Source organism: Arachis hypogaea, chromosome 8 (assembly GCF_003086295.3).
Source record: "Arachis hypogaea cultivar Tifrunner chromosome 8, arahy.Tifrunner.gnm2.J5K5, whole genome shotgun sequence".
NCBI classification, from domain to species: domain Eukaryota; kingdom Viridiplantae; phylum Streptophyta; class Magnoliopsida; order Fabales; family Fabaceae; genus Arachis; species Arachis hypogaea.
The window spans coordinates 32,516,637-32,542,894 of NC_092043.1; the positions used below are offsets into that span (position 1 = coordinate 32,516,637).

General features: G+C 35.7%; 3 protein-coding genes and 1 long non-coding RNA gene across 4 annotated transcripts; all 4 read right to left on the minus strand.

The window, feature by feature from the left end:
• Nucleotides 1-589: 589 nt before the first annotated feature.
• On the minus strand, nt 590-4,743 carry LOC114924320 (G-type lectin S-receptor-like serine/threonine-protein kinase At4g03230). The gene is made up of 8 exons (XM_029288465.2): nt 3,397-4,743; nt 2,837-3,319; nt 2,588-2,710; nt 2,271-2,476; nt 1,941-2,151; nt 1,454-1,691; nt 1,191-1,341; nt 590-1,083 (listed from the first exon to the last, which is right to left on the minus strand). Exons 1-8 carry the CDS (start codon nt 4,661-4,663, stop codon nt 751-753), a joined length of 3,012 nt encoding a protein of 1,003 aa, XP_029144298.1. The 5' UTR covers nt 4,664-4,743; the 3' UTR covers nt 590-750.
• A 2,254-nt stretch (nt 4,744-6,997) lies between these two features.
• Nucleotides 6,998-16,517, minus strand: LOC112705269 (uncharacterized). The gene is made up of 16 exons (XM_029288466.2): nt 15,072-16,517; nt 14,546-14,998; nt 14,284-14,406; nt 13,995-14,197; nt 13,684-13,894; nt 13,346-13,583; nt 13,091-13,241; nt 12,694-13,002; nt 10,717-12,097; nt 10,176-10,646; nt 9,945-10,097; nt 8,599-8,804; nt 8,278-8,485; nt 7,929-8,166; nt 7,683-7,833; nt 6,998-7,587 (listed from the first exon to the last, which is right to left on the minus strand). Exons 1-16 carry the CDS (start codon nt 16,429-16,431, stop codon nt 7,282-7,284), a joined length of 6,162 nt encoding a protein of 2,053 aa, XP_029144299.2. The 5' UTR covers nt 16,432-16,517; the 3' UTR covers nt 6,998-7,281.
• An 894-nt stretch (nt 16,518-17,411) lies between these two features.
• On the minus strand, nt 17,412-23,689 carry LOC140174838 (G-type lectin S-receptor-like serine/threonine-protein kinase At4g03230). Its single transcript, XM_072201118.1, has 8 exons — nt 20,145-23,689; nt 19,576-20,034; nt 19,313-19,429; nt 19,020-19,222; nt 18,722-18,932; nt 18,365-18,602; nt 18,104-18,254; nt 17,412-18,013 (listed from the first exon to the last, which is right to left on the minus strand). Exons 1-8 carry the CDS (start codon nt 21,493-21,495, stop codon nt 17,708-17,710), a joined length of 3,036 nt encoding a protein of 1,011 aa, XP_072057219.1. The 5' UTR covers nt 21,496-23,689; the 3' UTR covers nt 17,412-17,707.
• A 766-nt stretch (nt 23,690-24,455) lies between these two features.
• LOC112707047 (uncharacterized) lies at nt 24,456-25,425 on the minus strand. Its single transcript, XR_003155967.3, has 2 exons — nt 24,941-25,425; nt 24,456-24,660 (listed from the first exon to the last, which is right to left on the minus strand). It is a non-coding gene; the product is annotated as an uncharacterized lncRNA (long non-coding RNA).
• Nucleotides 25,426-26,258: the final 833 nt, after the last annotated feature.

Genomic DNA, 26,258 nt, shown 5'->3' on the forward strand with positions numbered 1-26,258 from the left:
TTTTCAAAAGAGAAAAAGGAAAAAAGTAAGGTCTTTAATTTCTTGTCTGGGTAGGTGCATAGGACGATATGCTTGTGTGATCAATCATCAATCATTCAAAAAGGAATGCAAATCCATCGCTTGAAAACTAATGTACAAGTAAGGAATGAAAATAACTGACTTGGATTGATGAGTACTTAGTTTATTCATCTTCTTAAGAAAGTATCAAAAATTTAAATTTTATTTTATATATACAATAATTTATTGACTAGCGATAAAATTTAAAGCTCTAATTCGCGACCTATCAGTCATTAGTTTACGAACACTTTTATACACAAATTATTAACTTAACCAGCAAAATTAATTCGTGTTTTATTTAATTTAATTATTTTATATTTTATTATCAAAAGCATGCCCGATAACAAAATAATCAAATACCAAACATTTGTTCCTTTATTATTATTATTATTTTGTTTAATAAACAGAAACGTGTTACTTTCCATGTATATCCTGAAGACCTGAACAACAAGGACTCTATGCATTATGACTCAACAAATGAAATAAAACATACGCGATAATGATAATAAAGCATATCATGGCCAACGAAATATAACTCAAATGACATAATACTCTCTTCATACTCATTTAAAATAAAGTCGCAGGTTCGAGTCTCACTCCTAACTTTAAAAAAAAAAGCATATCATGAATATAAGTTTGCATAAAAACGCATGCCTAGAAAAAAGCGGAAATAAACGCCTTGATCATCATGTTCTACCGACCTTCTAGAATGCTACTAGTACTATCAAATTGAATACTTGTTATTTCTGGTCTGCTGGAAGTTGTTTCCGGTTTACTTGAAGAAGTTGTGGTGGAGAGGGCTCTTCTGCCTCCAAAAAAAGTTGGTTGTTTTGGAGTTGGAATGGTTGCAGTCTCACTATCAAGCAATGTCACAACATTTGACATGGTTGGCCTATCACCTGGATCATCTTGTACACACAAGAGTCCAATATGTGCGCATCTAATAAATTGATTCGCATTGCAACTTTCACCTAAAGACTTGTCCATTAACTCCAGCAACTTGTTCTGTGTCCATAGTGTCCAAGCCTGGAACAATTTGTTAGCAAAATAATCATGATACTAATTAGCTAGATTGCATAAAAGAAATTAAATGAAAAGAAAACAAAGGCTTCAGCATGTGAAACACAACTTACATAATCCAAAAGGCTTAGATATTCGTCGGACTGGGAAAATTTTGTATTCTTTTTTCCACTGATAATCTCAAGTATGATTACACCAAAACTGAAAACATCAGATTTGGTCGAACAACGTCCATCTCTTGCATATTCAGGTGACATATATCCACTAAAAAAATTATAATAAGTTGGTATAATTTATACAAAAAACTATTTATTTTTGTATTGGAACTAATTAAAATTGTTAACATTCTCAATAAGATGAATTAAAATTAACTTACTAAGTTCCTACTATTCTCTTTGTGTCAGTTTCGATATCTTTATTTGTGACTATTTTCGCCAATCCAAAGTCTGAAATTTTTGGTTTCATCTCCTCATCTAATAGAATATTACTGGTTTTCAAATCTCTATGGATTACTCGCAATCTAGAATCTTGATGAAGATAGAGCATTCCTCGAGCAATTCCAACAATAATGTCGAACCGGATTTGCCAATTCAAAAATCCACTTTGTGTTGGATCTGCTTAGATGTTCATTTTCGATAAAAAGAAATCATGGAATTAGTAAACATGATATATTTGAAATGCACCATAAATAATGCTAATAAATATATTTGTAAACGAACACATGTAGTCATGTAGACACTGTTTTAGATTTTCATTGTCACACCATTTTTTTTTCTCATTTAACTGGCATGATGTCAAAGAAATTAAGTGCAAAATTATGATATATGAAACTATAAATCAGTTTTATGTATTGTAATACTAACCGAATATAATCGAGTCTAAACTCTTATGCCGCATATATTCGTAAATTAGAATTTTTTCTTGTCCTCTAATGCAATAGCCCCTTAGTCGAACAAGATTACGATGTTGAAGTTTAGCGATCAAAACAACTTCATTTTTAAACTGATGTAAGCCTTGTGATGAAATACTTGAAAGCCTCTTTATCGCAACAACTTCACCATTTTGGAGCTTACCCTGAAATTAAAAATCAATAGATGACATCATCAAAATTTTGGTGAGGAATTCCATAAAAACAAATGGTTAAGAAGAAACTAAAGTAACTAAACTCAAACAGAGATATATCGTATATTCACCTTATAGACAGGTCCATAGCCTCCACGTCCAAGCTTATTTGCATCTGAGAAGTTATCTGTTGCATTTAATATACTTTCAAAATCGAAATAAGGCACCTCTATGCCTTCGTTGTCTTCTTCTTCTAATCCCTCCTCCTCAATCAAATCCTTCACATCCTTTTCATTGTCAAATAAGCGCCCTCGATTTCTCTTATTACTTTTCTTGTCTGAATTGAAATAGTAGTTAAATGGGCAAATAAAATATCCACTGTATTTGTGCTGAGAAAAAAAAAGTTTTCCAAACCTATTCAAAATTCTAAAGTAATTGAAACAGTTACCTTCCTTCCTTTTTCTGTTGCATAAGTAAGCAAAGATAATTGCACATGCCAGAGTAATCACGCTTGTAAGAGTTATTCCAAGAATCAAATATGTTTTGCCACTTGAATTTCCTTTACTAGGAACTACAGAAGAAGAAGAAAGAGAACAAACACCATATTTAAAAAAAAAATGTAAACTACTTATCAAACAAACTTGTTTTCTTGTTATTTTAAACTATATAGAAACTTATACGTCATTAGTTTGATTACCTTGTTTACAAGTTAGAGAATCACCATCCCAACGATAATTGACATCACAAATGCACCTCATTCCATTTCTTGTTGCTTTGCAAGTTGAATGATTCCATCCCTCACAATTTTGTGAGTGAGTGCAGATTGGTTCATGTGGCGGTTCCCAAGTGACCTCTATTTCATCTTCGTCAAGGCAATCATTGGTCACACTAAATGGAGATCCAATGTGGAGACTTTCATCGCTGCTAAATGTCTCATATGTGCAGTAAGTGACTGAGGGGTCAACTTGAATAACCAACTTTTTGGATTCAACATCCATGCTAGTAACTTTATGATGGATAGTAGTGCCACTCGTGGAAGTTCTAGTAATGAATGTAAGCTGACCTGTTGAGCTGTTACAACTGAAGTTGAAGTAATTGGGGTCACCACAATTTGGCCCAGTGCTTAACGGATAAGGAACTGTGTTTATCCCACAAGGTTCACAAGTTCTTGTAGTTGGCTCTGCCAGCAATCGTTAAATAACAATTTAGTTAAACATATTAAATCATCTGAGAATTCTCAGTTAGACAAATATATACCTATATCTGATTTGTCTAGGCGGACGAAGAGGTTACGAAGGTGATCATCTTCAACATCTTGAACTGTATCTAATTCCTGTGTCCATATCCAACACCTATAACCGTTGACATCAGCTTCAACATACGAATACGCCTGGCAGTGACTACAGTTCTGAAGGCATCTTTCTTTGCATTCTGATTCATTCTCTGCAGGGTATTTTCCATCCGGGATTCCAGGTTTCACCTTAACAAACTCCAAGAAAGCACTTCTACCTTCTCCTCCGCCGCCACCACATGATTCTTCTGTGGCTGTCCTTCTAACACATCCGTTGTTCTCATCGCTAACTTCTGCTCTCTTGAAGCCAGGTAAGCAGTTACAAGGTTTGTAGTTATTACCGTTACAGCTTGTGAAGTGGCCGCAAAAGTTGTACTGGTCGCAGGGGCTCGCCGGAGCCTTCCACCGTACCAACCAATCGTGTCCGAAGCTGTCCCAAACCAGAAGCTTAAGCTCTCCGGTACTCTTCATCACCAACATGGTGTTGTCAAAGTTGTCAGAAGTGTTTGTTCCGGTGCTGAAGTTGGTGAGCATGTAAGATATTATGGCATCGAAATCTGAATCCAAGTGCTTCCCACTCTCCCAATAGCGTTGCCAATTCTTTAAGATAGCATAAGAAGGGCTGTACTTGTACTTGTAGCTGTAGTCATCACCGTCCCCGGCGATCTGAAAAGTGAATGATCCAGTTCTAGGATTATCATCGCTGCTCCAAGAAGTTAGTTTCATCTCCGAGTCCATTTTCATGCCGGCAAGAAACGTGTCTGTGGGGTGATGGAAGCTTTGGTAGATGATGGCTTCGTCAAGTACCATCATCAGCACTAGGTTGCCAGAATCGAATAGCTTCACTGTCCTGTTTCTTGATGTAGAAGCTTCATTCCTTGAAGACCAATAACATGTTTGGCCAGAACCTGATGTATCTGTTACAGTGATTCTTCCATCATTGGCAATTCGAAACACTCCAACGTTGGGATTTGAAATAGGATTGTCTCTGTTGGCAACCCATATTACTGTTTGCGGTCCTGGATACTGTGATTGATTGTACCATATTCCTAGGTAACTTCTTGTAGGGCTTCCAGGAGGAGAAAAGAAGCCTAGTACGAATTTGTTCTTGGCTGAAGAAAGAACACTTGTTCCGGTTATGTTTTCACCAACGTTCAAGAAATCTTTTGCTAAACATGAATGGAAAGTGCACAGCAAACAATGGAGGGAGAGAAAGGCTGTTCTGTATTTCATGTTGTTATTAGTTATTAGCTAATAAGATCAATAGTGACCAAATTTGTTGTAATTGTGATCCTTTTAACAACTACTAAAACATTATGTGGATGCTTTATCAATCATATTTATGCATCTTTTAGTTTTTTCAAAAGAGAAAAACTTTTGTTTTCAAAAAGTCAGAAATTGAGATTGAGATTAGAGAATTGAAATTCAGTATTATATTTGGTCGTTAGATATTAAAACTAAAATTTCAGTTATGGGATACAAAATTTTAATCTCTTTAGTATCTCTAAAGAATAGTGATACAAGGACTACAATTTTTTAGGACATAAACTGAAATTTTAATAACGTATCTTTTCAAAAATATTTTTATTTAATTTTTTAAATTCTAAATCTACCTTTCAATCTCTATATTTATCTTAAACTAAACATAATATTGAGATATAATTCAGTCTATTATATTTTATACCAAACACGATATAAAGGCTTAATTTAATCTAAGTCTCTCAGTCTCGATCTCTTCTCCAGATGCAGTCTAAAAGTAGTGCTTCAGCTATTGACCGAGGCAAATTAAAGTGACTGCTGCAAGCACCGCACCAAACAATAATAATACTCAAAAACAAACTTTTTACATTTTCTCTTTTCCTAACTTTCACCTTAAATTCTAAAACGGATGTGTACATGCATAAGAGTGTAATTACACAGGTAACATTCATCTTAGAGTTTACATGTTACGTTCTTAAGGGGATAAAAAAGTATATTTTTTTACCGCGAAGAAGATTACTTTTTTAGTTTTTCTTTTTTATATTTTTGAGCATTACCAACTTCAATGTTATTAAGGATATGCATAAACCTTGTTTTCTTCTTGTTTTACCCTGTGAATAGTCTCAATAAATTTGAATAAAAATGCACCCCTTGGCCCTTAGCAAGGCAATAGTTAGAAAGACATATCTTATTTGTTGACATTTATTTCCGAACATAATGAATATGTCATAATTCAATTATTACAAATTTTTTATTAAAATAAAATTAGAAAAAATATATATATTTTATTTCTTTTATTTATTATCATTTCGAATTTGTAGAAATTCTATTACAGTTACAGTAATTATATTAATAGATTAATATAGTAATATATATTATTAATATAGTAATATATATTATATACTAATATAAATAGTATCTAGAATTTAGAATATTCTTATCCATTAAGATATATACTTTTGAAGTATTAAAATATTTGTTAACATTCACTTACTTTAAAATTGTAAAATTTGTTTTTTATAATTTAAAAAGTATAATTGAAAAAAATTTCTGACGAGAAAATATTATTTGATTTGGTTTGATTCAATACTTTATATATCTGAAAGATTTATTATATTTGAAACTATATGTTTTGAATTAGTTTGGGAAGCTCGTATTAAAAAATCGTAGTTAACAGCGATTATGACGTTAACTTAAATGCATCTGACTCAAACTCCAGCTAGCAGGGATGTTGCTAGCCTAACGTGTAGGCCGCACGTTAAATCTGTTATTTTGTTAGGACACACTAGAGGAACATAGAGGTGGAGCCGCCCAAATATGGACTTTTAATTTAATTTCTATATGAGAGCTCTCTTATTGATTCACTTATTATTATCAATTATTATTTTCTAATTAAAATTACTTTGATAATAATGTTTATATGGTCTCATGTCGATTATAGATGTATTGTTTAGTCATTGCAAAACTCATCCCGTTTTTTCTAAAAATATTTTTTAGGAATAAATACTTGACTATGTGAGACTTTCTATTTAAGAGTAACAATCTACAACGAGTATCTATTCTTTATCGAGTACCTAGGTGTATATGCTCCATATGTCACAGACAGAATCTAACTATTCTTAATTATTTTAATTTTTGTTAAAAATGTATAACTATTTATTTTAAAACTTGTGAAATATTTGTAAATTTCTTGTTCTAACTTATATTTATGTATGTTAGACTTGCTATGGAATTATTCTCTTGAGCACCGGTCATGACTCATTTTAGGCCATAACACATTTACTTTTGTAATCTTCCTTTCTCTTTTTTTCTGCTCCGTTGCATAAACCAAGAAGAAGCTTTCTTCTCTTTCTTCATGTTTCTGACGGAAGTGAACTCGTGAATGATAGCTTTGGAAGGCTTCCATTTAAATGATGCAACTTGGGCTGAATTTGCTTCGCTTACCTCTCAGCCGATGTGATTTCTTTGTTATTTCCTTTTGGACTTACTTTTAGCAGCTTCTGTTTTTGTTTCAATTGATTTGGGCTGATCTATTTTATTTTTTTGCCCTGTAATACTAATCAAACACAATCAAAAGTTAATTAGGTGTTTAATCCAATAAAATAATGTTTGTCATTGGTTTAAAATTAGTTATATACATAACTCAACACATAAACCTTGTTTTCTTCTTGTTTTACCTGTGAAGTCTCAATACAATTTGAATAAAAATGCACCCCTTAGCAAGGCAATAGTTACGTCAAACATTGATCAATTTGGAGGTTAGGACTTGCTGCAAAGAAATGCAATAAAAATGAACCAAGCGCTTTAGAAAGCAGCTTCAGATCCAAGGAAGAAGCAAAAACATATCATTTGATGCCTTGAGCTTTCTCACTCTATCGACCTTCCTGATAATGAGTGGTACTCTCAAATTGCATATTTATTTCTGTTGATTTACTGGAAGAAGTTGTGGGTTGGCCTCTGCTGGCAAAAAATGTTGGTTGTTTTGGGGTTGGAAGGGTTGAAGTCTCACTATCGAGCATGGTCACTACACTTGACATGCTTGGTCGGTCACTTGGTTCATCTTGGACACACAAGAGTGCAGCATGTGCACACCTAATAAACTGATTCTCATTGCAACTTTCTACTAAACTCATGTCCATTAAATCTATCAACTTATTCTCTGTCCACAGTTTCCATGCCTGGAACAATCTTGAAAGAAAATAATAATAAGTAATCACACTTACATAGCTAAAAGAAATTTGAAGGGAAATTATTGGACTAGGGTGAGACTTACGTAGCCTAAAAGGCTTGGAACTTGGCTGGATTGATAAAATCCAGTGTTCTTTTTTCCACTTATAATCTCTAGTAAGACTACACCAAAGCTGAAAACATCAGATTTGGTCGAAAAGAATCCATCTAATGCATATTCAGGAGACATATATCCACTGTAAAAAGAAAAAATCGTCAGTAATTAACATGAAAGTAATCTTTAACAATGAATTAATATCATGCCAAAACATACACAAACTATCAAACTTACTAAGTGCCCACTACTCTCTCTGTGTTCGTCTCAGTTTCTTTGCCTCCTACTATTCTTGCCAAGCCAAAATCTGAAATTTTAGGTTGCATCATCTTATCCAAAAGAATGTTGCTAGTTTTTAAATCTCGATGAATTACTCTTAGTCTGGAGTCTTGATGAAGGTATAATATTCCTCGAGCAACTCCTAAAATGATGTCAAACCGTATTTGCCAATCCAAATGTACACTTTGTTTAGGATCTTTGCAGAATTCCAAATTTGCATGCCAATGAAAGCAGTTACAGTTAGTAATTGAACTAGATATATTTGGAATGAACTAAATCATACTGATAGATATACTTTGGGACTAACCGAAAATAAATGAGTCTAAGCTTTTGTTAGGCATATACTCATAGAGTAAAATCTTTTCTTCTCCTTTGATGCAATAGCCTCTTAGCCTAACAAGATTTCGATGCTGTAATTTGGCTATCAAAACAACCTCATTCTTAAACTCAAGTAAACCTTGTGACGAAATACTTGAAAGCCGTTTTACTGCAACAACTTCATCTTGAAGCTTACCCTGAAAAAACAAATAACATGTTATGTCATTCTCGGAAACTTAATTAGCTAGAAAGTAGAAAGTAACTAAACAAAAATGGATAAATAGATCTATATATATGCCTCGTTGATCACCTTGTAGACCGGTCCATAACCACCTCGTCCAAGCTTATTTGCATCAGAGAAGTTATCTGTTGCTATTAGTATGCTCTCAAAATCAAAGAATGGTACTTCTATGTCTTCATGGTCTTTTTCTTCAAATCCTTCAACCTCCATCAAATCCTTCACATGTCTCTCACTATCATAAAATCTCCCTCGATTTCTCTGAATTTTATCCTTGTCTGAAAATTTGTAAACAGGCAGATAACAATGGGTTTTCTTTTTTTTTTTAATTAAAAGCAGTTGATACTAGGGATGGCAAAACTCCCCGGGATGCGGGGATCCCTGCGGGAATTGCCCCGAATGGAGATCCGACTGTGGGGAATTTTTTTCGCGGGGATGGGGATGGGAGACGAAATTCCCCCGAGGTAGGAGCGGGACCGAGCGGGGATCCCCACCCCGTCCCCGCTAATCCCCGAAATTCTAAAGTTGCTTAATTGTCCTTAATAGTTTATTTTTCATATATGTTTTTTAGTCATTTCACATGCCATATAACCCTAATAGTTTATTCTAAATTTAATTAATTGTCCTTAATAGTTTATTCCTAATTCTTATTTGCATAACCTTCTTTAGTTCATAGATCTCTAACGTCATCCATACTCCATCCAACCTCTCTGTAGCCACTCTCTCGCCACTCTCCCGTCTCACTGCATTGTCACCCCTCACTGTTCCATCACCCTCACCGTGTTGTTCTCTATATTCGTGGCGTTCCTTTCCACAATTCTATCATCGTGTCCATTCTTCTCTTTGATGCCGTGTCCCCTACCTCTACCCTCGTCCACTGCCCTATGCTCTGGCTTGCCATGACGTCTCCCACCGCGTCATTTGAAAGTCACCATCTTGACGTTTGGACTTTTTATATAAAATCTTGCTATTTTTATATAGGATAGATACTTTCAACTTTATTATGAAAATTAATAATTAATCAAAACTATTAGAGAGATTGAGGAATAGGGTTCCCGCGGGAAATGGGGCCAAATGGAGAATAGAGATAGGGAGCAATATTCCCCCACAATGGAGAATGAGAATGGGAATGAGGAGTAAATTTGGGGGGCGGGGATGGGGAGCAAGGAGGCCTCCCCCGCCCTCGCCCTGCCCCATTGACATCCCTAGTTGATACAACTTTATGTGAATGAAAAAATTCTCAAATAGAAAAAGAGTTTAATTTTGATGCTACAGGTTCATTCAAATATTCAATCATATTCCTATTTTTTGGAATAATCATTCAGGCGATGATTGTAAAAAGTAATTATTTTTTATCCTGTGACGATACATAATTAAATGCAATGCATTTGTAAAACTATTCTTATAAAGAAAGTTACCTTTGTTGTAAGTTATTTTCCTTCTACATAAATAAGCAGAAACTATAGCACATGCCAGAACAAGCACACTTCCAAGAGTTACTCCGATAATCAAAGACTTTTGGCTTTTTTTGTTTACCTTTTGTTCTGTACCAACAGGAATGGCTATTGCTTCTGCAAAAGAAAGATCAAGTAGGATGAATGCTTGAGTGAATTAGCAAGAATGAGTGATCAACAAAATAACATGCTTACCATTAATATCACAATTAAGAGAAGCGTTATTCCAACGATAGTTTGAATTGCAAAGACACCTCTTAGAATCTCCTGTTTTTTCACAAGTTGAGTGGTTCCAACCCTTACAATCCAGTGATTCATTGCAGATGGGTTCAGAAGGTGGTAGCCAAGTAACCTCTACTTCATCTTCTGTGCGGCACTCGTTAGTCACGTTAAACGGAAAATGGATTTGCAGAGTTTTATCGTTACGACTTTGCAGATTACAATAAGTTTCCGCAGAACTGACTTTGATGACGAACTTTCTAGAATCTGCGTCAATGCTAATAACTGTGTAACCGTCACTTGTCGTAGTAGGTACGAAACTAAGGTCTCCTGTTGAGCGGTTGCAACTGAACGTGAAGTACAAGGGATCACCACAATTGGGTCCAGTGCTCAACGGATAAGGGACTATGTTTGTTCCGCAAGGCTCACAACTTCTTGGAGTTGCTTCTGCAAACATGATAATTGTTATCCATTTCATTTTTCAAATAAATTGTATGAGTAAGAAAAAGCATGATACCTATGTCTGATATATCTACCCGGACAGAGAGATTACGGCCGAAGTATCCTTCTTGGAGTGTAATTAAATCGTGTGTCCAAATCCAGCAAGTAGAGAAACTAAGGTCACGCCTTGTAGTGTCCATAGGAACACTATAAGAATAGGCCTGGCACTTGGGGCACATTTTAACGCACTTGTCCTTACAATCAGTTTCATTTGCTGCCGTGTAATATACATCAGGGTTTCGCACTTTCACCATCACCAAATTCAAGAACCCTATGCCTTCTCCGCACGACGATGATTTTCTAGCACAATAGCCATTAGTATCACCTTCGCTAACTTGGTTAAATCCCGGTAAACACTTGCATCGCTCCACGTTGTTGTCGTTGCAGGTGAAGAAGTTGCCGCAAAAATTGTATGAGTCGCATAAGCTCTTTGGAGCTTTCCAATAAACCAACCAATCACCTTGGAAATTGTCCCTTGTTAGAAACTGAAGATACCCAGTTGAATTCATCAATAGCCTTGTGTTCTCGTAGTTCGTAGGACTCACGGGATTACCTAGTTTCGTTGAAGAGCTGAAGTTGCTCAAAAAGTAAGCTACAGCATCAAACTCTGAATCTGGATTCAAGTGTCCGTTTTGTCCACTACTCTCCCAATAGAGCTTATTGTTGTTCAAGATTATGTAAGGAGGGTTGTCCCCTGCTGTTTGAGACATGATCTTGAAGGTGAAGTTCCCAGGTCGTGGATCACTGTCACCACTCCAACAAGTTAGTTCCATGGTTGTATCCATTTTCATACCCGGAAGAAACGTGTCTGTGGGGTGTTGGAAACTCTGCCATATATTCTCATCGTTTTGGAACAATACTAGGTTCCCTGAATCCATTAGCTTCACTGTCCTGTTTCTTGATGAAGACCCTTCAAGTTCAGAGGACCAGTAATTGTCTTTGACCACGAGGTTTCCATCACCTGCAATTTGGAACACTCCAACATGGGAATTCAAGATTGGTTTGTCTCTATTGGCCACCCATACCACTGTCGGCAGTTCTGATGAGAAGGTCTGTGATTGGTAGTACCATATTCCAAGGTAAGTCTCTGTTGGGTTTCCAGCTGGAGAAAAGAAGCCTAATACAAATCTTTGTCCAGCTGAAACAAGAACACTTGTAATTCCAGTTATGTTTTGGCCAGGATTTAAGAAATCCCTTGCCAAACAGGACTTAAAGGAGCATGGCAACTGCAGATAGAAGAGGAAGAGGAAAGTGATTGTTCTCATGTTACCTGTTAAGGTCAAAAATGGAGGTTTGGTAGTTTTATGCATGTCATGACAAAAAATGGGGTATGCTATAGAACATGTGGGTATTATTAATTTGTTATCCTCCTTCAGCTGCAATTTGCACACAAACTGCTAGGTTGATACAATTGTCCTTCTCCTACTACCACATTGGGTATTATTAATTTGTTATCCTCCTCCATCATAATATTCCGGTATGTACTTAGCTTTAGTTTCAACATGAATATATAAATAAAAAGTAATACTCCCCACAGGGACTCGTGACTTGCTAGCTGCCATGCTAGTCCAAGTCGTTGTAAATGCTGCTAAATCCCATATACCTAAGTAGAAAATTCAATCATTGAATGGTATTATTTGTACTATTATTGGAATTCTTTTTCCCAAGAGATATTATGAGATGTTATTTAAATTTAATAAAAAAAATTGAAACAGACGACCAACAATGTTAGATATGCTATAGAGGAGGAGCTTTTTCTACTTTCACATGAGTTTTAACCGCATAATCATTAAGGATATGAGCACACTAGTTATAGCTTAAATTTGTGTGATTCCATTTTCTTTACACTTTATCTTTCTATCTTTTTCTAACGTTTATTTAGCTTAAACCTTACATGATAATCAGCGAAAAGGATCATATCAAGATAAATTTCATGATCCAAAGAGCATCTTAAATTAATCTTTCAAAAAAATTTCTATCATATTTTAGTCTAATCCACCATGTCTTCTTGATAACTGCTCTCAACTTGCATAGTTGTCTCTGGTTTGCTTGAAGAAAAAGGAGTAGTGCTCCTAGTCCTTCTAACTGCATAAAATGTTGGTTGTGTAGGAGTAGGGATGGTTGCAATCTCGCTATCAAGCATTGTCACAACATTTGACATGGTTGGTCGATCACCTGGTTCATCTTGCACACACAAGAGTGCAATTTGTGAACACTTGATAAATTGATTCTCGTCGCAATTTCCACTGAAAGATGCATCCATTAAATCCGTAAGCCTATTCTCTGTCCATAATCCCCATGCCTGAGATAATGTCCATTATTGTAATCAAGTCAGCATAACAACAAAACAAAAGAACAATAACAAAGAGTGTAAGATACGAAAAACATACATATCCCAAAAGGGTAGCAGTTTGTTTGAATTGATAGAATCCTGTGTTCTTTTTTCCACTTAGAATCTCTAATATGACTACACCAAAACTGAAAACATCAGATTTGATTGAGAAAAATCCATCCAAAGCATACTCTGGTGCCATATATCCACTGAAAAAAGATTTATTGTAACATGTCACGAAACTAATCTCCATGTGTAAATATCTTCTGATAAATATGTTATGATTACAATTGCATAGTCTTGGAGAACTTACTATGTTCCCATGACTCTCTCTGTGCTTGCTTCAGTTTCTTTTCCTCCAAATATTTTTGCAAGTCCAAAATCTGAAATCTTTGGTGTCATATCCTTGTCTAAAAGAATGTTGCTAGTTTTTAGGTCTCTATGAATTACTCTTAGTATAGAGTCTTGGTGAAGATATAGCAATCCTCGTGCAATGCCCAAAATTATGTCAAATCGCATTTGCCAGTTCAGGAGCAGAGTTCGTGTCCGATCTACCACATCGATGTTCAAAGAAACAAGGTTAATAATTTATGAAAACAAAAATTAAGATTTACTTCCTGTAAGTTACATAATGGACCATGTGAGATATACCAAATATAAATGAGTCCAAACTTTTGTTTGGCATATATTCATAGAGTAAGATTTTTTCATCCCCTTTTACACAGTAGCCTCTGAGTCTAACAAGGTTCCGATGTTGGAGTTTGGCAATTAAAACAGTCTCATTCTTGAACTCCTCTAACCCTTGAGTAGAAACACTTGAAAGCCTTTTTACTGCAATGTCTTGACCTCCGGGAAACCTTGCCTAAATAACAGTTAATCCATGCATATGTCATGACAAACTCTTGCATAGCTTGATTGCTTAGTTTGCAAGAAATTAAAGTTAAATGAACTAACTCAATTACCTTGTAAACTGGTCCATAACCTCCTTTTCCAAGCTTGTTTGAATCTGAGAAATTATCAGTAGCTGCTACAATGCTTCCAAAAGTGTAAAATGGCACTTCAATCCCTTTACTGTGTTTTTCTTCTAAACGTCCCAAACCAATTAAACCTTTAACATGCCTTTCAGTGTCATACAAGCTCTCCTGAATTTGAATGTTTTCCCTGTCTGAACTCAATACAGAGACGAATTATGATCATTATGAAGATGAGCTGTGTGTGAATAATTGAAAGTGCAAAACCAAAAATTTTTACCTATCACTTTTTTTCTCCACACATAACCAAATACCATTGTGCTTGCTAGAAAAATCACACCAGCAAGAGTTACTATGAGAATCAAATGTACTCGGTCCCTCAAATGATTTCTTGATTTCTCATCTGTGCAATGAAGTAAATAAAATGCATAGAATAATTATAATGTAGAACCCCAAAATTTCTGGACTAATAATGTTTTAGCCTAGCAGCCTAGCATAAATGATTCATCTAACCTTGAGATTACATAGGATAGAAACCTAACCTTGCATACAATTTGAAATTGAGGAATTCCATTGATATTTTGGATCACAAAGGCACCTGTTTTTCCCTTCAATTGTTGGCATGCATGTTGAATGAGGGAAACCCCTGCAGTCATTATGCTCATTACAAGGCCGTTGGAGTGGCGGTTGCCAACTAATCTCTATTTGATCCTCTTTAAAGCACCAGTTAGTCACATAAAATGGAGGATCAGGTTTGTCATTTTGATAGATGTAATCACAATGATATGTATCATCCGTTTTGATGTAAAACTTTCTGGCATTTTCGTCGATCCAAGTAATTCTTTTCAATTGTCCTCCGGGCATCATGAAACTTACCTGCCCTGTTGAGTAGCTGCAATTGAACTTATAGTATTCCGGGTCTCCACAGTTTGGCCCTGTACTTAGCGGATAAGGAATTGTATATATTCCGCAAGGATTACATGCCACTGTTCGCCCTGCACAGAAATATACACTTCAGGCTCAGTTCAACTTGTTACAATTTTGGTTGCCAAATCATTTAAAATTTACCTATATCTGAACTCTTGACAAGAACAGCAAGATCACCACCAGCCTCTTGGTCTACTTGAAGAGTAGCTAAATCATTTGTCCAAATCCTACACGAAGAAGAAGTAACGACACGATAGTCGTTAGAAGTGTTGTATGCATAAGCCTGGCACTGTGGATGAGACATGTTCAAGCACAAAAACTTGCATTCTTCTTCAGTCTCTGTGTTATATTCCTTTTGATCTGTCTCATCGAGTCTTATCTTAGGTAGATTGAGGAACACCATGTCTCTGTTGTCGCCATGGGATTCTGACTTTCTCACACATCCTGGGAATTTCATCCCCATTTCATAGCTCTGAGTTTCATACTCTGAAGCGAGCCTAAACCCTGGCAAACACTTGCATGGCATCCAATCATCGACGTTGCAGCTGCTAAAGTTACCACAGAAATTGTGTATCTTGCACATGCTTGAAGGATGTTTCCATTGCATGATCCATTCAGATTCTTCCCACTTCCAAAATTGTAACTCTCCTGTAGAGTTCATCACGATCCTTGTGTCTTGGTATGAATAGTACAACGATTTCGAAGTGTTTGTGTTGACATACTTGGATGGACGATTTTCTGCATCGGTGAAGTTTGTCAAGTAGTTAAGCACATCAGGGGACAAATCATTGGAATTGAGTCCATCATTCTCCCAGTGAAGTTGGTTTTGGCTATCCATGATTCTGAAACGGTTGTTTCCTGTTTGAGACATCTTGAAGGTGAAGAAGCTCTCTCTTCCACCGCCACCGCCGTCGTATCTCCAAGAAGTAAGTTCCATGGCTCTGTCTATTTCCATTCCGGGAAGAAACGTGTCTGTTGGGTATTGAAAGCTTTGCCAAATTATGTAGCTTGTTCCATTGCCATCATCATCATGATGCTGGAACAACACTAAGTTCCCAGAGTCGGTTAACTTGACTGTTCTGTTATTGGAACTGGATTTATCAAGTTTAGAAGACCAGAACGTTGACCCTGATTCATTTGTGACTAGAAGATTTCCATCTTGTGCAATTTGGAAGACTCCTCCACCATTGGAACCCAGAACAGGATTGTCTCTATTTGCAACCCAAACCATTACTGTTTTTCCTGGGTAAGTTCTGTTGGTGTTGTACCATATTCCGAGGTAACTTTGACCTGGGTTTTCCAGAGGAGAGAAGAAGCCTAGTACGAATTTTTCACCGGCTGAAGCAAGAACTTTTCTAGTTCTAGGTATGCTTTGGCCGGTGATTAGAGTATCTTGTGCAGAATGCGCCTGCAAAAAATCATACAGAAGGAAGAGTAGAAGAAGAAAAGTGAGGGTTCTCATGTTAGTTATCATCGTTTCATTTTGTTCATTGATTGTCATGGAAACTACTTTGTTTATAGACCTAACAGCACTCAACTGGTGGTTGAAAAAATACTATTCAAAGTTCAGAATAACTCATTATTTATATTTTCCTCCTATTATAAGTTTGATTTGTATATTTGTAGTTTGTTTTCCACCTCATCAGTTAAGTATCTAACAAAGTATAATAAGTAATAACAATGTGGGAAAAGGTTCCATTTTTTTCTCTCCAAAATATCACTTTCACAATTGACTGATGTAGAAACAATAAGATACATAATCCTCAGTTCCAAGTTCCAACTTTTCATATAATAATAACAAAATATACTTGTGACTTCTGAATCCAAGAAATTGTCCACGACATGTGTCTTTACTCCTTAGCTTTTTGCTGCCAATATAAATAAACAATTCAACAAGTTGACTTAGTCAATTATGACTGATACTATGGCTTACTTCTCTTGGTGCAATGGTGCTATACAAATACAAGTCAAAGTCGTCGGGTGAGATGCTAGCAGCTAGCAAGTGTAGCTACAATATTTTATGGAGCAGTAAAAAATTAATTTGCTAAAGAAAAACAAGAGATACTATTTAAAACAAGTATGCTTGCAGTGGCTAATCGGGTACCTAAATCTTGATAATAGTCTCAATCATTGATATATCTTAACCTTTGTAAAACCTCGTCTCTAGAGAGCTCTTGTTACTCCTTTGGAACTGTGCAGTTGACTAAGTTATACTAGAAAAACAATGGCTTTGGTGTTCCTTGGTGAGAGGTTTTTCGTTCGATGAGTGTTTTTAACTTTCTGTTTATTTGAAAAAAGTTTAAGTGGCTTCAAAACTAGTCAATTTATTGGTGTTTACAACAAATTACTTGCCAAAAAAGATCTTACAATAGTATATAGAACTTGAACCTGTGTTCTTGTACAAAATATGTTTTGAACCATTATACACAAACTTCCATTAGCTTATTTTCAACTATCTTATTTCACAGGACAATGAATCTCTTTGCATTAACACGTTTCACATATTATATTTGGGCAAATTCATACTAAAAGTTGATATTTAACCAATTACAGTTTGTTAGTATTAGCAGAGATAGAAGAGAAATGGCACAATGTGCCAAATATGTGGATTTCTGCACCTCCATAGGTTCCTTGCAGAGGAATCAACATTGCTCTTCTTATAAGCACACAGCTATAGCTTAAATTTTTCATGATTCTATTTTCTTTAAACCCTATATACCATAACTTTTCATGATTATATTTTCTACCATATTAGAGTCTAATCCACCATGTATTATCTATCTCCCTTCTTGATAACTGCTCTCAATTTGCATGGTTGTTTCTGGTCTGCTCGAAGAAGATGCAGTAGTGCTTGTAGTCCTTCTAATTGCATAAAATGTTGGTTGCGTAGGAATAGGGATGGTTGCAATTTCGCTATCAAGCATTGTCACAACAGTTGACATGGTTGGTCGATCACTTGGTTCATCTTGCACACACAAGAGTGCAATTTGTGCACACTTGGTAAATTGATTCTCATTGCAAGTTCCACTGAAAGATGTATCCATTAAATTCATAAGCCTATTCTCTGTCCATAGTCCCCATGCCTGAGATAATGTCCATTATTATAATACAGTCAGCAAAACAAACAAAACAAAAGAGCAATAACAAAGAGTTAGAAGATATGGAAAACATACATATCCCAAAAGGGTAGCAGTTTGTTTGAATTGAAAGAATCCTGTGTTCTTTTTTCCACTGAGAATCTCTAATAAGACTACACCAAAGCTGAAAACATCGGACTTGATTGAAAAATACCCGTCCAAAGCATATTCTGGTGCCATATATCCGCTAGAAAAGAAAAAAAAAAATCGGTTGTTATATGTAGCAAGCTAATAATCATGAGTAAATATCCGGTAATGAACAATATGTTTACAATTGCTTAGTCTTAGAGAACTTACTAGGTTCCCACAACTCTCTCTGTGCTTGCTTCGGTCTCTTTCCCTCCAAATATTTTTGCAAGGCCGAAGTCTGAAATCTTTGGAGTCATATCCTCATCTAGAAGAATGTTGCTAGACTTTAGATCTCTATGAATTATTCTTAGTCTAGAGTCTTGGTGAAGATAAAGCAATCCTCGTGCAATGCCTAGGATTATGTCAAACCGCATTGGCCATTCAAGGAGTAAAGTTCTTGAACGGTCTTTTATTTCAGTGTTTGAAAACACATCAAAAGGATCAAGGTTAGTATATTTATGATAACAAAAATCAAACTCTACTTCTTGAAAGTTACAAAATACAATATGTGAAAGTGAAACATACCAAAGATGAAAGAGTCCAAGCTCTTGTTCGGCATGTATTCATAAAGTAAAATCTTCTCATCTCCCTTTATGCAATAGCCTCTGAGTCTAACAAGGTTCCGATGTTGGAGTTTGGCAATCAAAACAATCTCATTTTTGAATTCCTCTAAGCCTTGTGTTGAAACACTTGAAAGCCTTTTTACAGCAATATCTTGGCCTCCGGGAAACCTTCCCTGAACAAGAATAATTTATTGTCATGAAAAAATCTTGCACAGATTCATTGCTGAGTTAGCAAGAAATACTAAGAAAAATTAAATAACCTTGTAGACTGGTCCATAACCTCCTCTTCCAAGCTTGTTTGACTCAGAGAAATTATCAGTAGCTGCTACAATGCTTCTGTAAGTATAAAAAGGCACTGCAATGCTTTCACTGTGTTTGTCTTCTAAACCTCCCAAGCCTATCAAACCTTTGACTTGTCTTTCACTATCATGCAAGCTCTCCTGTATTAGAATGTTCGCCCTGTCTGAATTCCATAGCTCATTTTGATTAGGATTTAAGAAGAATATAGTTGTGTGAGTAATTCAATGTTCAAAACCAAAATTAAAGTTCTTACCAATCTTGGGGTTTGTCTTGATTCTCCATACATATGCAAATATCACTGGAAATGCTAGCAAAAGCATGACGGTAAGAGTTACAACCAATAGCAATTTGTGGTTTTTTGATTCCTCTCCTGTGAAAGCAAGGAAAAAGGATAAAGATAATCAAAATGATGCAGCCAAAACACCTTCATTGACACGATGTACTCCAAGAAACATGAAAATTTCTTTCTGAAATTCTAAAAAGTGAAAATTAGCAGAGTTAAGAAGGGTGGCTAACCTTGAGTACAAGTAAGAGTTGAGGCATCCCAGTGATATTTTGAATGGCAAAAGCACCTCTTTTCCCCTGGATGAAATTTGTGTCGGCATGTTGAATGAGGCCAATCATTGCAGTCTGCGAGGTGATTACAGGGGGGTTCTGGCGCTGGATCCCAACTGACCTCAATTTCATCTGCTCCGTAGCACCAGTTGGTGACATTAAAGGGAGGATCAGGGACTCTATTTTGACTGCTGGAATCACAGCGATAAGAATTGCTGGTTTGAATGTAAAACCTTCTGGTATTTTGGTCTACCCAAGTAACTCGGTACGATTCTCCACCGGAGATTGTGAAGTTAAGCTGCCCTGTTGAGTTGTTGCAGATGAACTTGTTGTAGGTGGCATCCCCACAGCTTGGTCCAGTGCTTAGGGGATAAGGAATTACGTATATACCACAAGGCTCACATGATTTTGCCTTTGGTGCTGCACAACATACACTACACACTTGAGACACCCCTATGTATAAATCTTAAACACTTTCTCTAACACAAAAACTTAAGCTAACAGGATGAGACACATGAATAATTATATACCTATATCTGAACGGTTGACCAGAACAGAAAGAGAAGCAGTAGCAGCACCATCATCTTGGACCACTTGAAGAGTAGTTAAATCCTGTGTCCAAATTCCACATGTGAGAGGAAGACGATCATAATCTGAAACAGAGCCATTATACGAATAAGCTTGGCACCGGGGAAGATACATGTTAAGGCACGAAATCCGGCATTCATCTTCGCTTTCTGCGAGGGATTTGAGGTCTGGTGCGGTCACTCTCACCATGGTCAAGTTAATGAACATCATGCCTCTGCTGTCATACAGTGATAGTGTACTTCTGTTACATCCTGGGAATCTGGACCCTCCCTCATGGCTCTGAATCTGATTCTCCTTAAACCCTGGTAAACATTTGCAGATCCTCGAATCATCTGCAATGTCGCAGCTACTAAAGTTGCCGCAAAAATTATATATATGGCACTTGTCCGATGGCTGCCTCCATAACATCGTCCATCCTGCACCTGTAGAGTCTTCCTCTTCCCACTTCAGATACTGTATCTCCCCTGAAGAATTCATCACAATTCTTGTGTTCATGTATTTCTTATACAAGGCTTCCCAGGTCCCAGTGCTGGATATGTTCATAGTGGCTGAAAGTTTCATCGTCCGATTCACACCTTTCGTACGTGAAGACGTAGGGATATCGATGTCTGTCCAGTTAGTTAAATATTCGAGTTTGTCAGGGCTCAGTGCATCTGAATTGAGTCCATCATTTTCCCAATAGAGTTGTTGATCATTCAAGTAGATGACATAACGCTTCTTCCGAACCATCTTGAAGGTGAAGTTTCCACTCCTTAATTCCATGCCATCCATGTCCATCTGCATTCCCGGAAGAAACGTGTCTGTGGGGTGTTGGAAGCTTTGCCATATGTAATCTCCATCTTCTTCTTCATGGAACAATACCAGATTCCCAGAATCCATTAGCTGCACTCTCCTTGTTTTGTTCGTCGCCGTGGATGCAGAGCTTATTGATGTGGACCAATAGCGTCGTTTACTCGATGCATCTTCTAGTACAAGGTTTCCATCATCTGCAATATGAAAGACTCCAACATTGGAACTCACAACAGGAATGTCTCTGTTGGCAACCCATACCACTGTTTGTTTTCCAGGGTATTGTATTTGATTAGTGTTGTACCATATCCCCAGGTAACTTTCTGATGTGTTTTCGGGACGAGGAAAGAAGCCTAGTACAAATCTCTGTCCAGCTGAAACAAGAAAGCTTGATGAAGATTCTGAAGTTATGTTTTGGCCAGACTCCATAATATCTTTTGCTACAACCACTTGAGAAGTGCATTGCAGCAATGAAACAAGGAAAACTACAAGAGTAGTTCGCATGTTACTGCTGGTTCTGCTAGGAGAATAATGGCGAAATTTTTTATAGTGCTTGTGAGTTGTGATCCTTCATTGCTTAATGATTCTCTGGTGAAGAAATTATGACACAATGTTAATGGTCCTTCCTAATACAGATGATGTATATATGGGACCACTTTTCAGTTTGCATGAAGGAAATAAGAAAAATACAAAATCATATTTAAGGACTTATTTGTAATTTCAGTGGTGGACTAATCTATCACAATGATCCAAGACATATGGAAAACTTGCTAGTAGACCTTGTTCAGCCACCCAAATTTATACGTGATGATAATACATATATTTTCCACAGGTTTGAACGAATGACATGTCACCATGCATGCCTGGCTGCTCACATTCAAATTATAGGAAAAGTATAGGGAATCAGTAATTTTTGTATTTTTTGGACAGTATTTAACCATTAAAATAAAAGTGAGTGATCTTCTACCATTAGATATAATCTCACACCATTAAAAATACTATTAATGGCTAATTAATAGTTATAAAATACCAAAATTGTTGTCCCTAACATTTCTCTTATTTATATTTGAGACTAACTTTACATTGTAAATGTCACCATCATACCTCGTTATGTAATAATTAATAAATATTAAATAAAATAAATTTAAACTTTTCTGACAGAATTTTTTTATTTCTCAAATATTATTATTCATTTTATTTTTACTGCATATTCTTCTAACTCAATACGTATTCTTAATCAATGCAACCGCGTTGGACATGCACTAGTACTAGTCTTCGTGGGTCATATAAAATAAAATAATTAATAAATTGCCGCGACATTTAAACCCAGCATGCTTATGTTATGTAGAACTCAGGCAAGTCCGCGTCAAAGTCTTCGTTATTTGTCAGCTTCTAGCCTTCTACCTGTTTATATTTGTGGTCTCTATCTGCACTTCATATATTTACAATTTTCTCTGCTATTACATACAAGGGTTTATAGTTATCATGGGAACCAGCTGGAATGCTATTGTATAGTAATATGGAAAATGGTATTCACTATAATCGATCATCACCGTAACATAAACATCAATGGCTGCAAGCCTACAACCTTGATATTATGTAACAATTGAACTAGTCCTCTTTCAGAGAAAAATAAAATAAAAGCCAATGAAATGGTCCTTCCTCACAAAAAGACAAATGATTTTGCTCATTATTGATCCATATTTTGGGGGAGCACCAAGTTTGTGCCATTGTGGGGGTGTAGTGAAAGCCTTAGGTCTAGCTTTTTTATTTGAAGCAAAATAGGTATTAAAATCAGAATCAGTCAACCAGTGATTTGGCTAATTTGGTTAGAGACTAGTCCATATTTGTATTTACAATTATTCTAAGTTGCTCACCAAAATTAGAACTAGGAGTATAAAATATATATTGGAATATAAATACACGCGTTAAAAATAAATTAAATTACACATATATTTATATAAATATATTAATAATTGATTTTAATAATTGATTTTAGTATACAAATAATATTTTTGTTGTATTTATATTGATCAATGAGAGGCAAATTCATAAAAAATCGGCCAATTCGACGCAAACCGTATGCAAAATCCAAACAATAATCCACGGTAGGTACACCAGCAGTCCAAATAACACATAGAAGGACGGCTCCTCCACCAATGCTCCATACGATTTTTTTTTATCTTTATTTATTGATTTGGACTCCACATGATCATTAAAAAACAACGTTTGTTTAGTGATAATTGATAACGTCGAATTGTATATTTGGTGAATGGTGAGTGTATGGCCTTCCATGTGAATTGTGTTGAGGTATATTATGGGCTTTCAAGAGCCCATTACATATACATTTTTCAATTTTTCTTTCCATGCTATTAGAGTATTAATTCTGCCTTTATGTGCAATGTTAGGCCTAGTTGCTATAGTTTTCAAGCCCACAAACAGATTCGTCTAAGATAGGAAAGAAGTAATGACCGAAAACAAAAAAGGAAAAATTAGTAAGTATGTGAGGACTGAGGAGTGTCTGAGTGTGTATTGTGTATCTAGAATTGAAAGTTGTCTAATAAAAAAAAGAAAACAAAAAAGGAAAGACGTACAAGTAGAAGAGAGAAGAGAGGTTTTAGAAGACTAGGAACCCACCCATCCAAAGAAAATACTAGGAACCTCCAGTCCTCCAGTCCAAAAAAAAAAAAAAGAAGAATAGGAACCTGAGAAGACGATTTTCTGATTCCAATGTTGATTATTGTCAATTCCCAATCCGATATGTGTGTGTTTCAAACCCCGTTCTCCAATATAAAATAAAAAATCGATAATATTATTCTACTTTATTTATTATTTTCTTCATATTTTTATAACGTTGAAGTCACGGCTCCGGAGTCGGGACTTCACTTTAGCCATATTGTCATGTACTAAAAACTCATCCATGCTGAGAATTCAAATTAAAAGAAAATGACCCAAAAAATTGCGAGACACTACTCATACAAATGTATGCATCAGAAACTATCATCCTTGATTACGAATTTATCGATCATGATTTAATAATATGAGACATAGTCATTATAGAGTGGCTCAACAAGATTTGCACATTCATACAGAGTAATAAGGAGATTTGCCTTCTTGTGAAAGATTGTCTAGTTTTGCTTATTATAGACTAAGGAGCAACAAGGCTAGCACATAAGAATCCAGCATGTATATATATAAATATTATACTTCAAAACTCAACATGTGTGATGTTTAAATATCAAAACTCATTAATAATTTGATAATGACGAATCTCATTAAATAGTAGCTACTGAGCTAGGTTACTATTTAGTCAAATTTTATAAGAAAATTAATGAAAGTCCAAGTAATAATTTCGAACACCAAAATAGTGCCATGTGTAGTTAACGTAATTCCTATTAGTATATTCCATATTGTGTCCTACATATACGAAAATAAAAATAAAAGCAACACACACGTTAGCTATATATGAGAAACAAAACGAATGAATTATATATATCGTCCTCGCTGAATTGCTGATACAGTCATGCATTCATGCTTCATCATGTGCATAATTAACTTGCAAGACAGATCAATAGATACATACAGACAAAAAGGTTGTATCAGCTGGGGAAGTTCAAATATAATACTACTTCAATTCAGTAGATTCGTCAATTTTCCTGGCAATCGAAGCTGAAATTACCACATACACCCAAATTATTTGCAAGTAGAATAGAGGAAAACATAGGGGGAAATGGAGAACCAAAATGAAAAAAACGAAATTATTGGTAGGACTGAAAATATGAAATCTGAACGGGAGAAGCTGATAAAGTGATAAAGCATAGTAGTTTATTCCATTGTTGACACACAATCAAAGTTAGGCATTCTATGGCTTGAATTCAATATACACAGGTCATAAATTATATTCTAATATATTCACAAATGCTATACATAATTAAAGGAAGCGTATAACCTCAAGTCTCCGTGCACTAGCAAGAGTTGACGAACCAACGTTGAAAAACGGCTATTCTAGACTTGGAATCGGTACTACACTACTACTCCATTCTCATTACGAAAACGGCGTTGTTTCCTCTTCATCACCGCACACAGAATAATAATTAATAATTATATTAAGAAAAAAAAAAGAAGAAGAAATAAAATAAAACACACCCACAAGAGCATGGGGTGTGGTAGCCAGAGGAAGCAGCGGAGAATACTGGAATTAACCAATGGAAAAAGCAAAAAATGCCATAGACTCATAGACCACGTGGGTGTGGGTCCCACAAGAGCGCGTGACTGCAGTTTCCGAAATACGCGAGTGCGTGTGCGAAATGAATAAAAGGAAGGGTTGGAGTTGGTGATGATAAATTATGGGTTGGGTGTGGTCGATGATATAAGAGAGAGAGAGAGAATCAAATCAGGTGGAGAAGAGCACATCCATCCATCCACATATATCCCACATGGCCTAGTGTGAACCCAGTGAATAAAATCAAGCCACGCAAGCAAATCGGAATCTCCACGATGCTTTGCTTGCCACGTGGAGCCACCGCGTTGCTTCCAAATTTGCAAGGCTATAAAAATATCGCCAACACCCGAATCCGAAAGAGGTACGTATGGTATATATGAGGCTCTATCACCACACAACACAAAAGAGAAACAGAAAAAGCATTTTTGTTCCCTCAAATGAGACACCTGGCATCCCCTTTCACCACATAACCTACACACCAAGTCACCATCACCTTTGCTTCTTCCTTCATTTACTTCTACACTTCTACTATTCCTCTCTACTAGTACTAGTATTTTACTGTAGATGTAGATGTAGAAACTATTTTCATTTTTTTATTAAAATTAAAATACCCCTATGACATTGCCATTTTGCCATCGATATTTCTATGTTTCGTTACAGCTCACAAAATTACTACTTGCTTGACCGGAACAAGAATTTTATTTTTTTAACATTAAAGAAATAACAGAATTCCAAATTAGCATGCATTTGTCAGAAATTATTTTTAATATGAAAATAAAAATAGTATTTTATTTAAATATTGGCAATTAAAATATATTATAGTATTGTAAAAATATAACATATTTTTCTACGTATTTTAATACGCTTTCATGTATTAGTTGGAATATTATAACATATTTAACACTCTTATATGTTGTAACACGTTTTTCACGTGTTGATTTTTCACCTATAAAATTTACTCATATGTAATTATATCAAATAATTTTATTTCTACAAAAAATACCAATATTTTTTCATATAAAAAAAATTAACCTGAATTTGTACA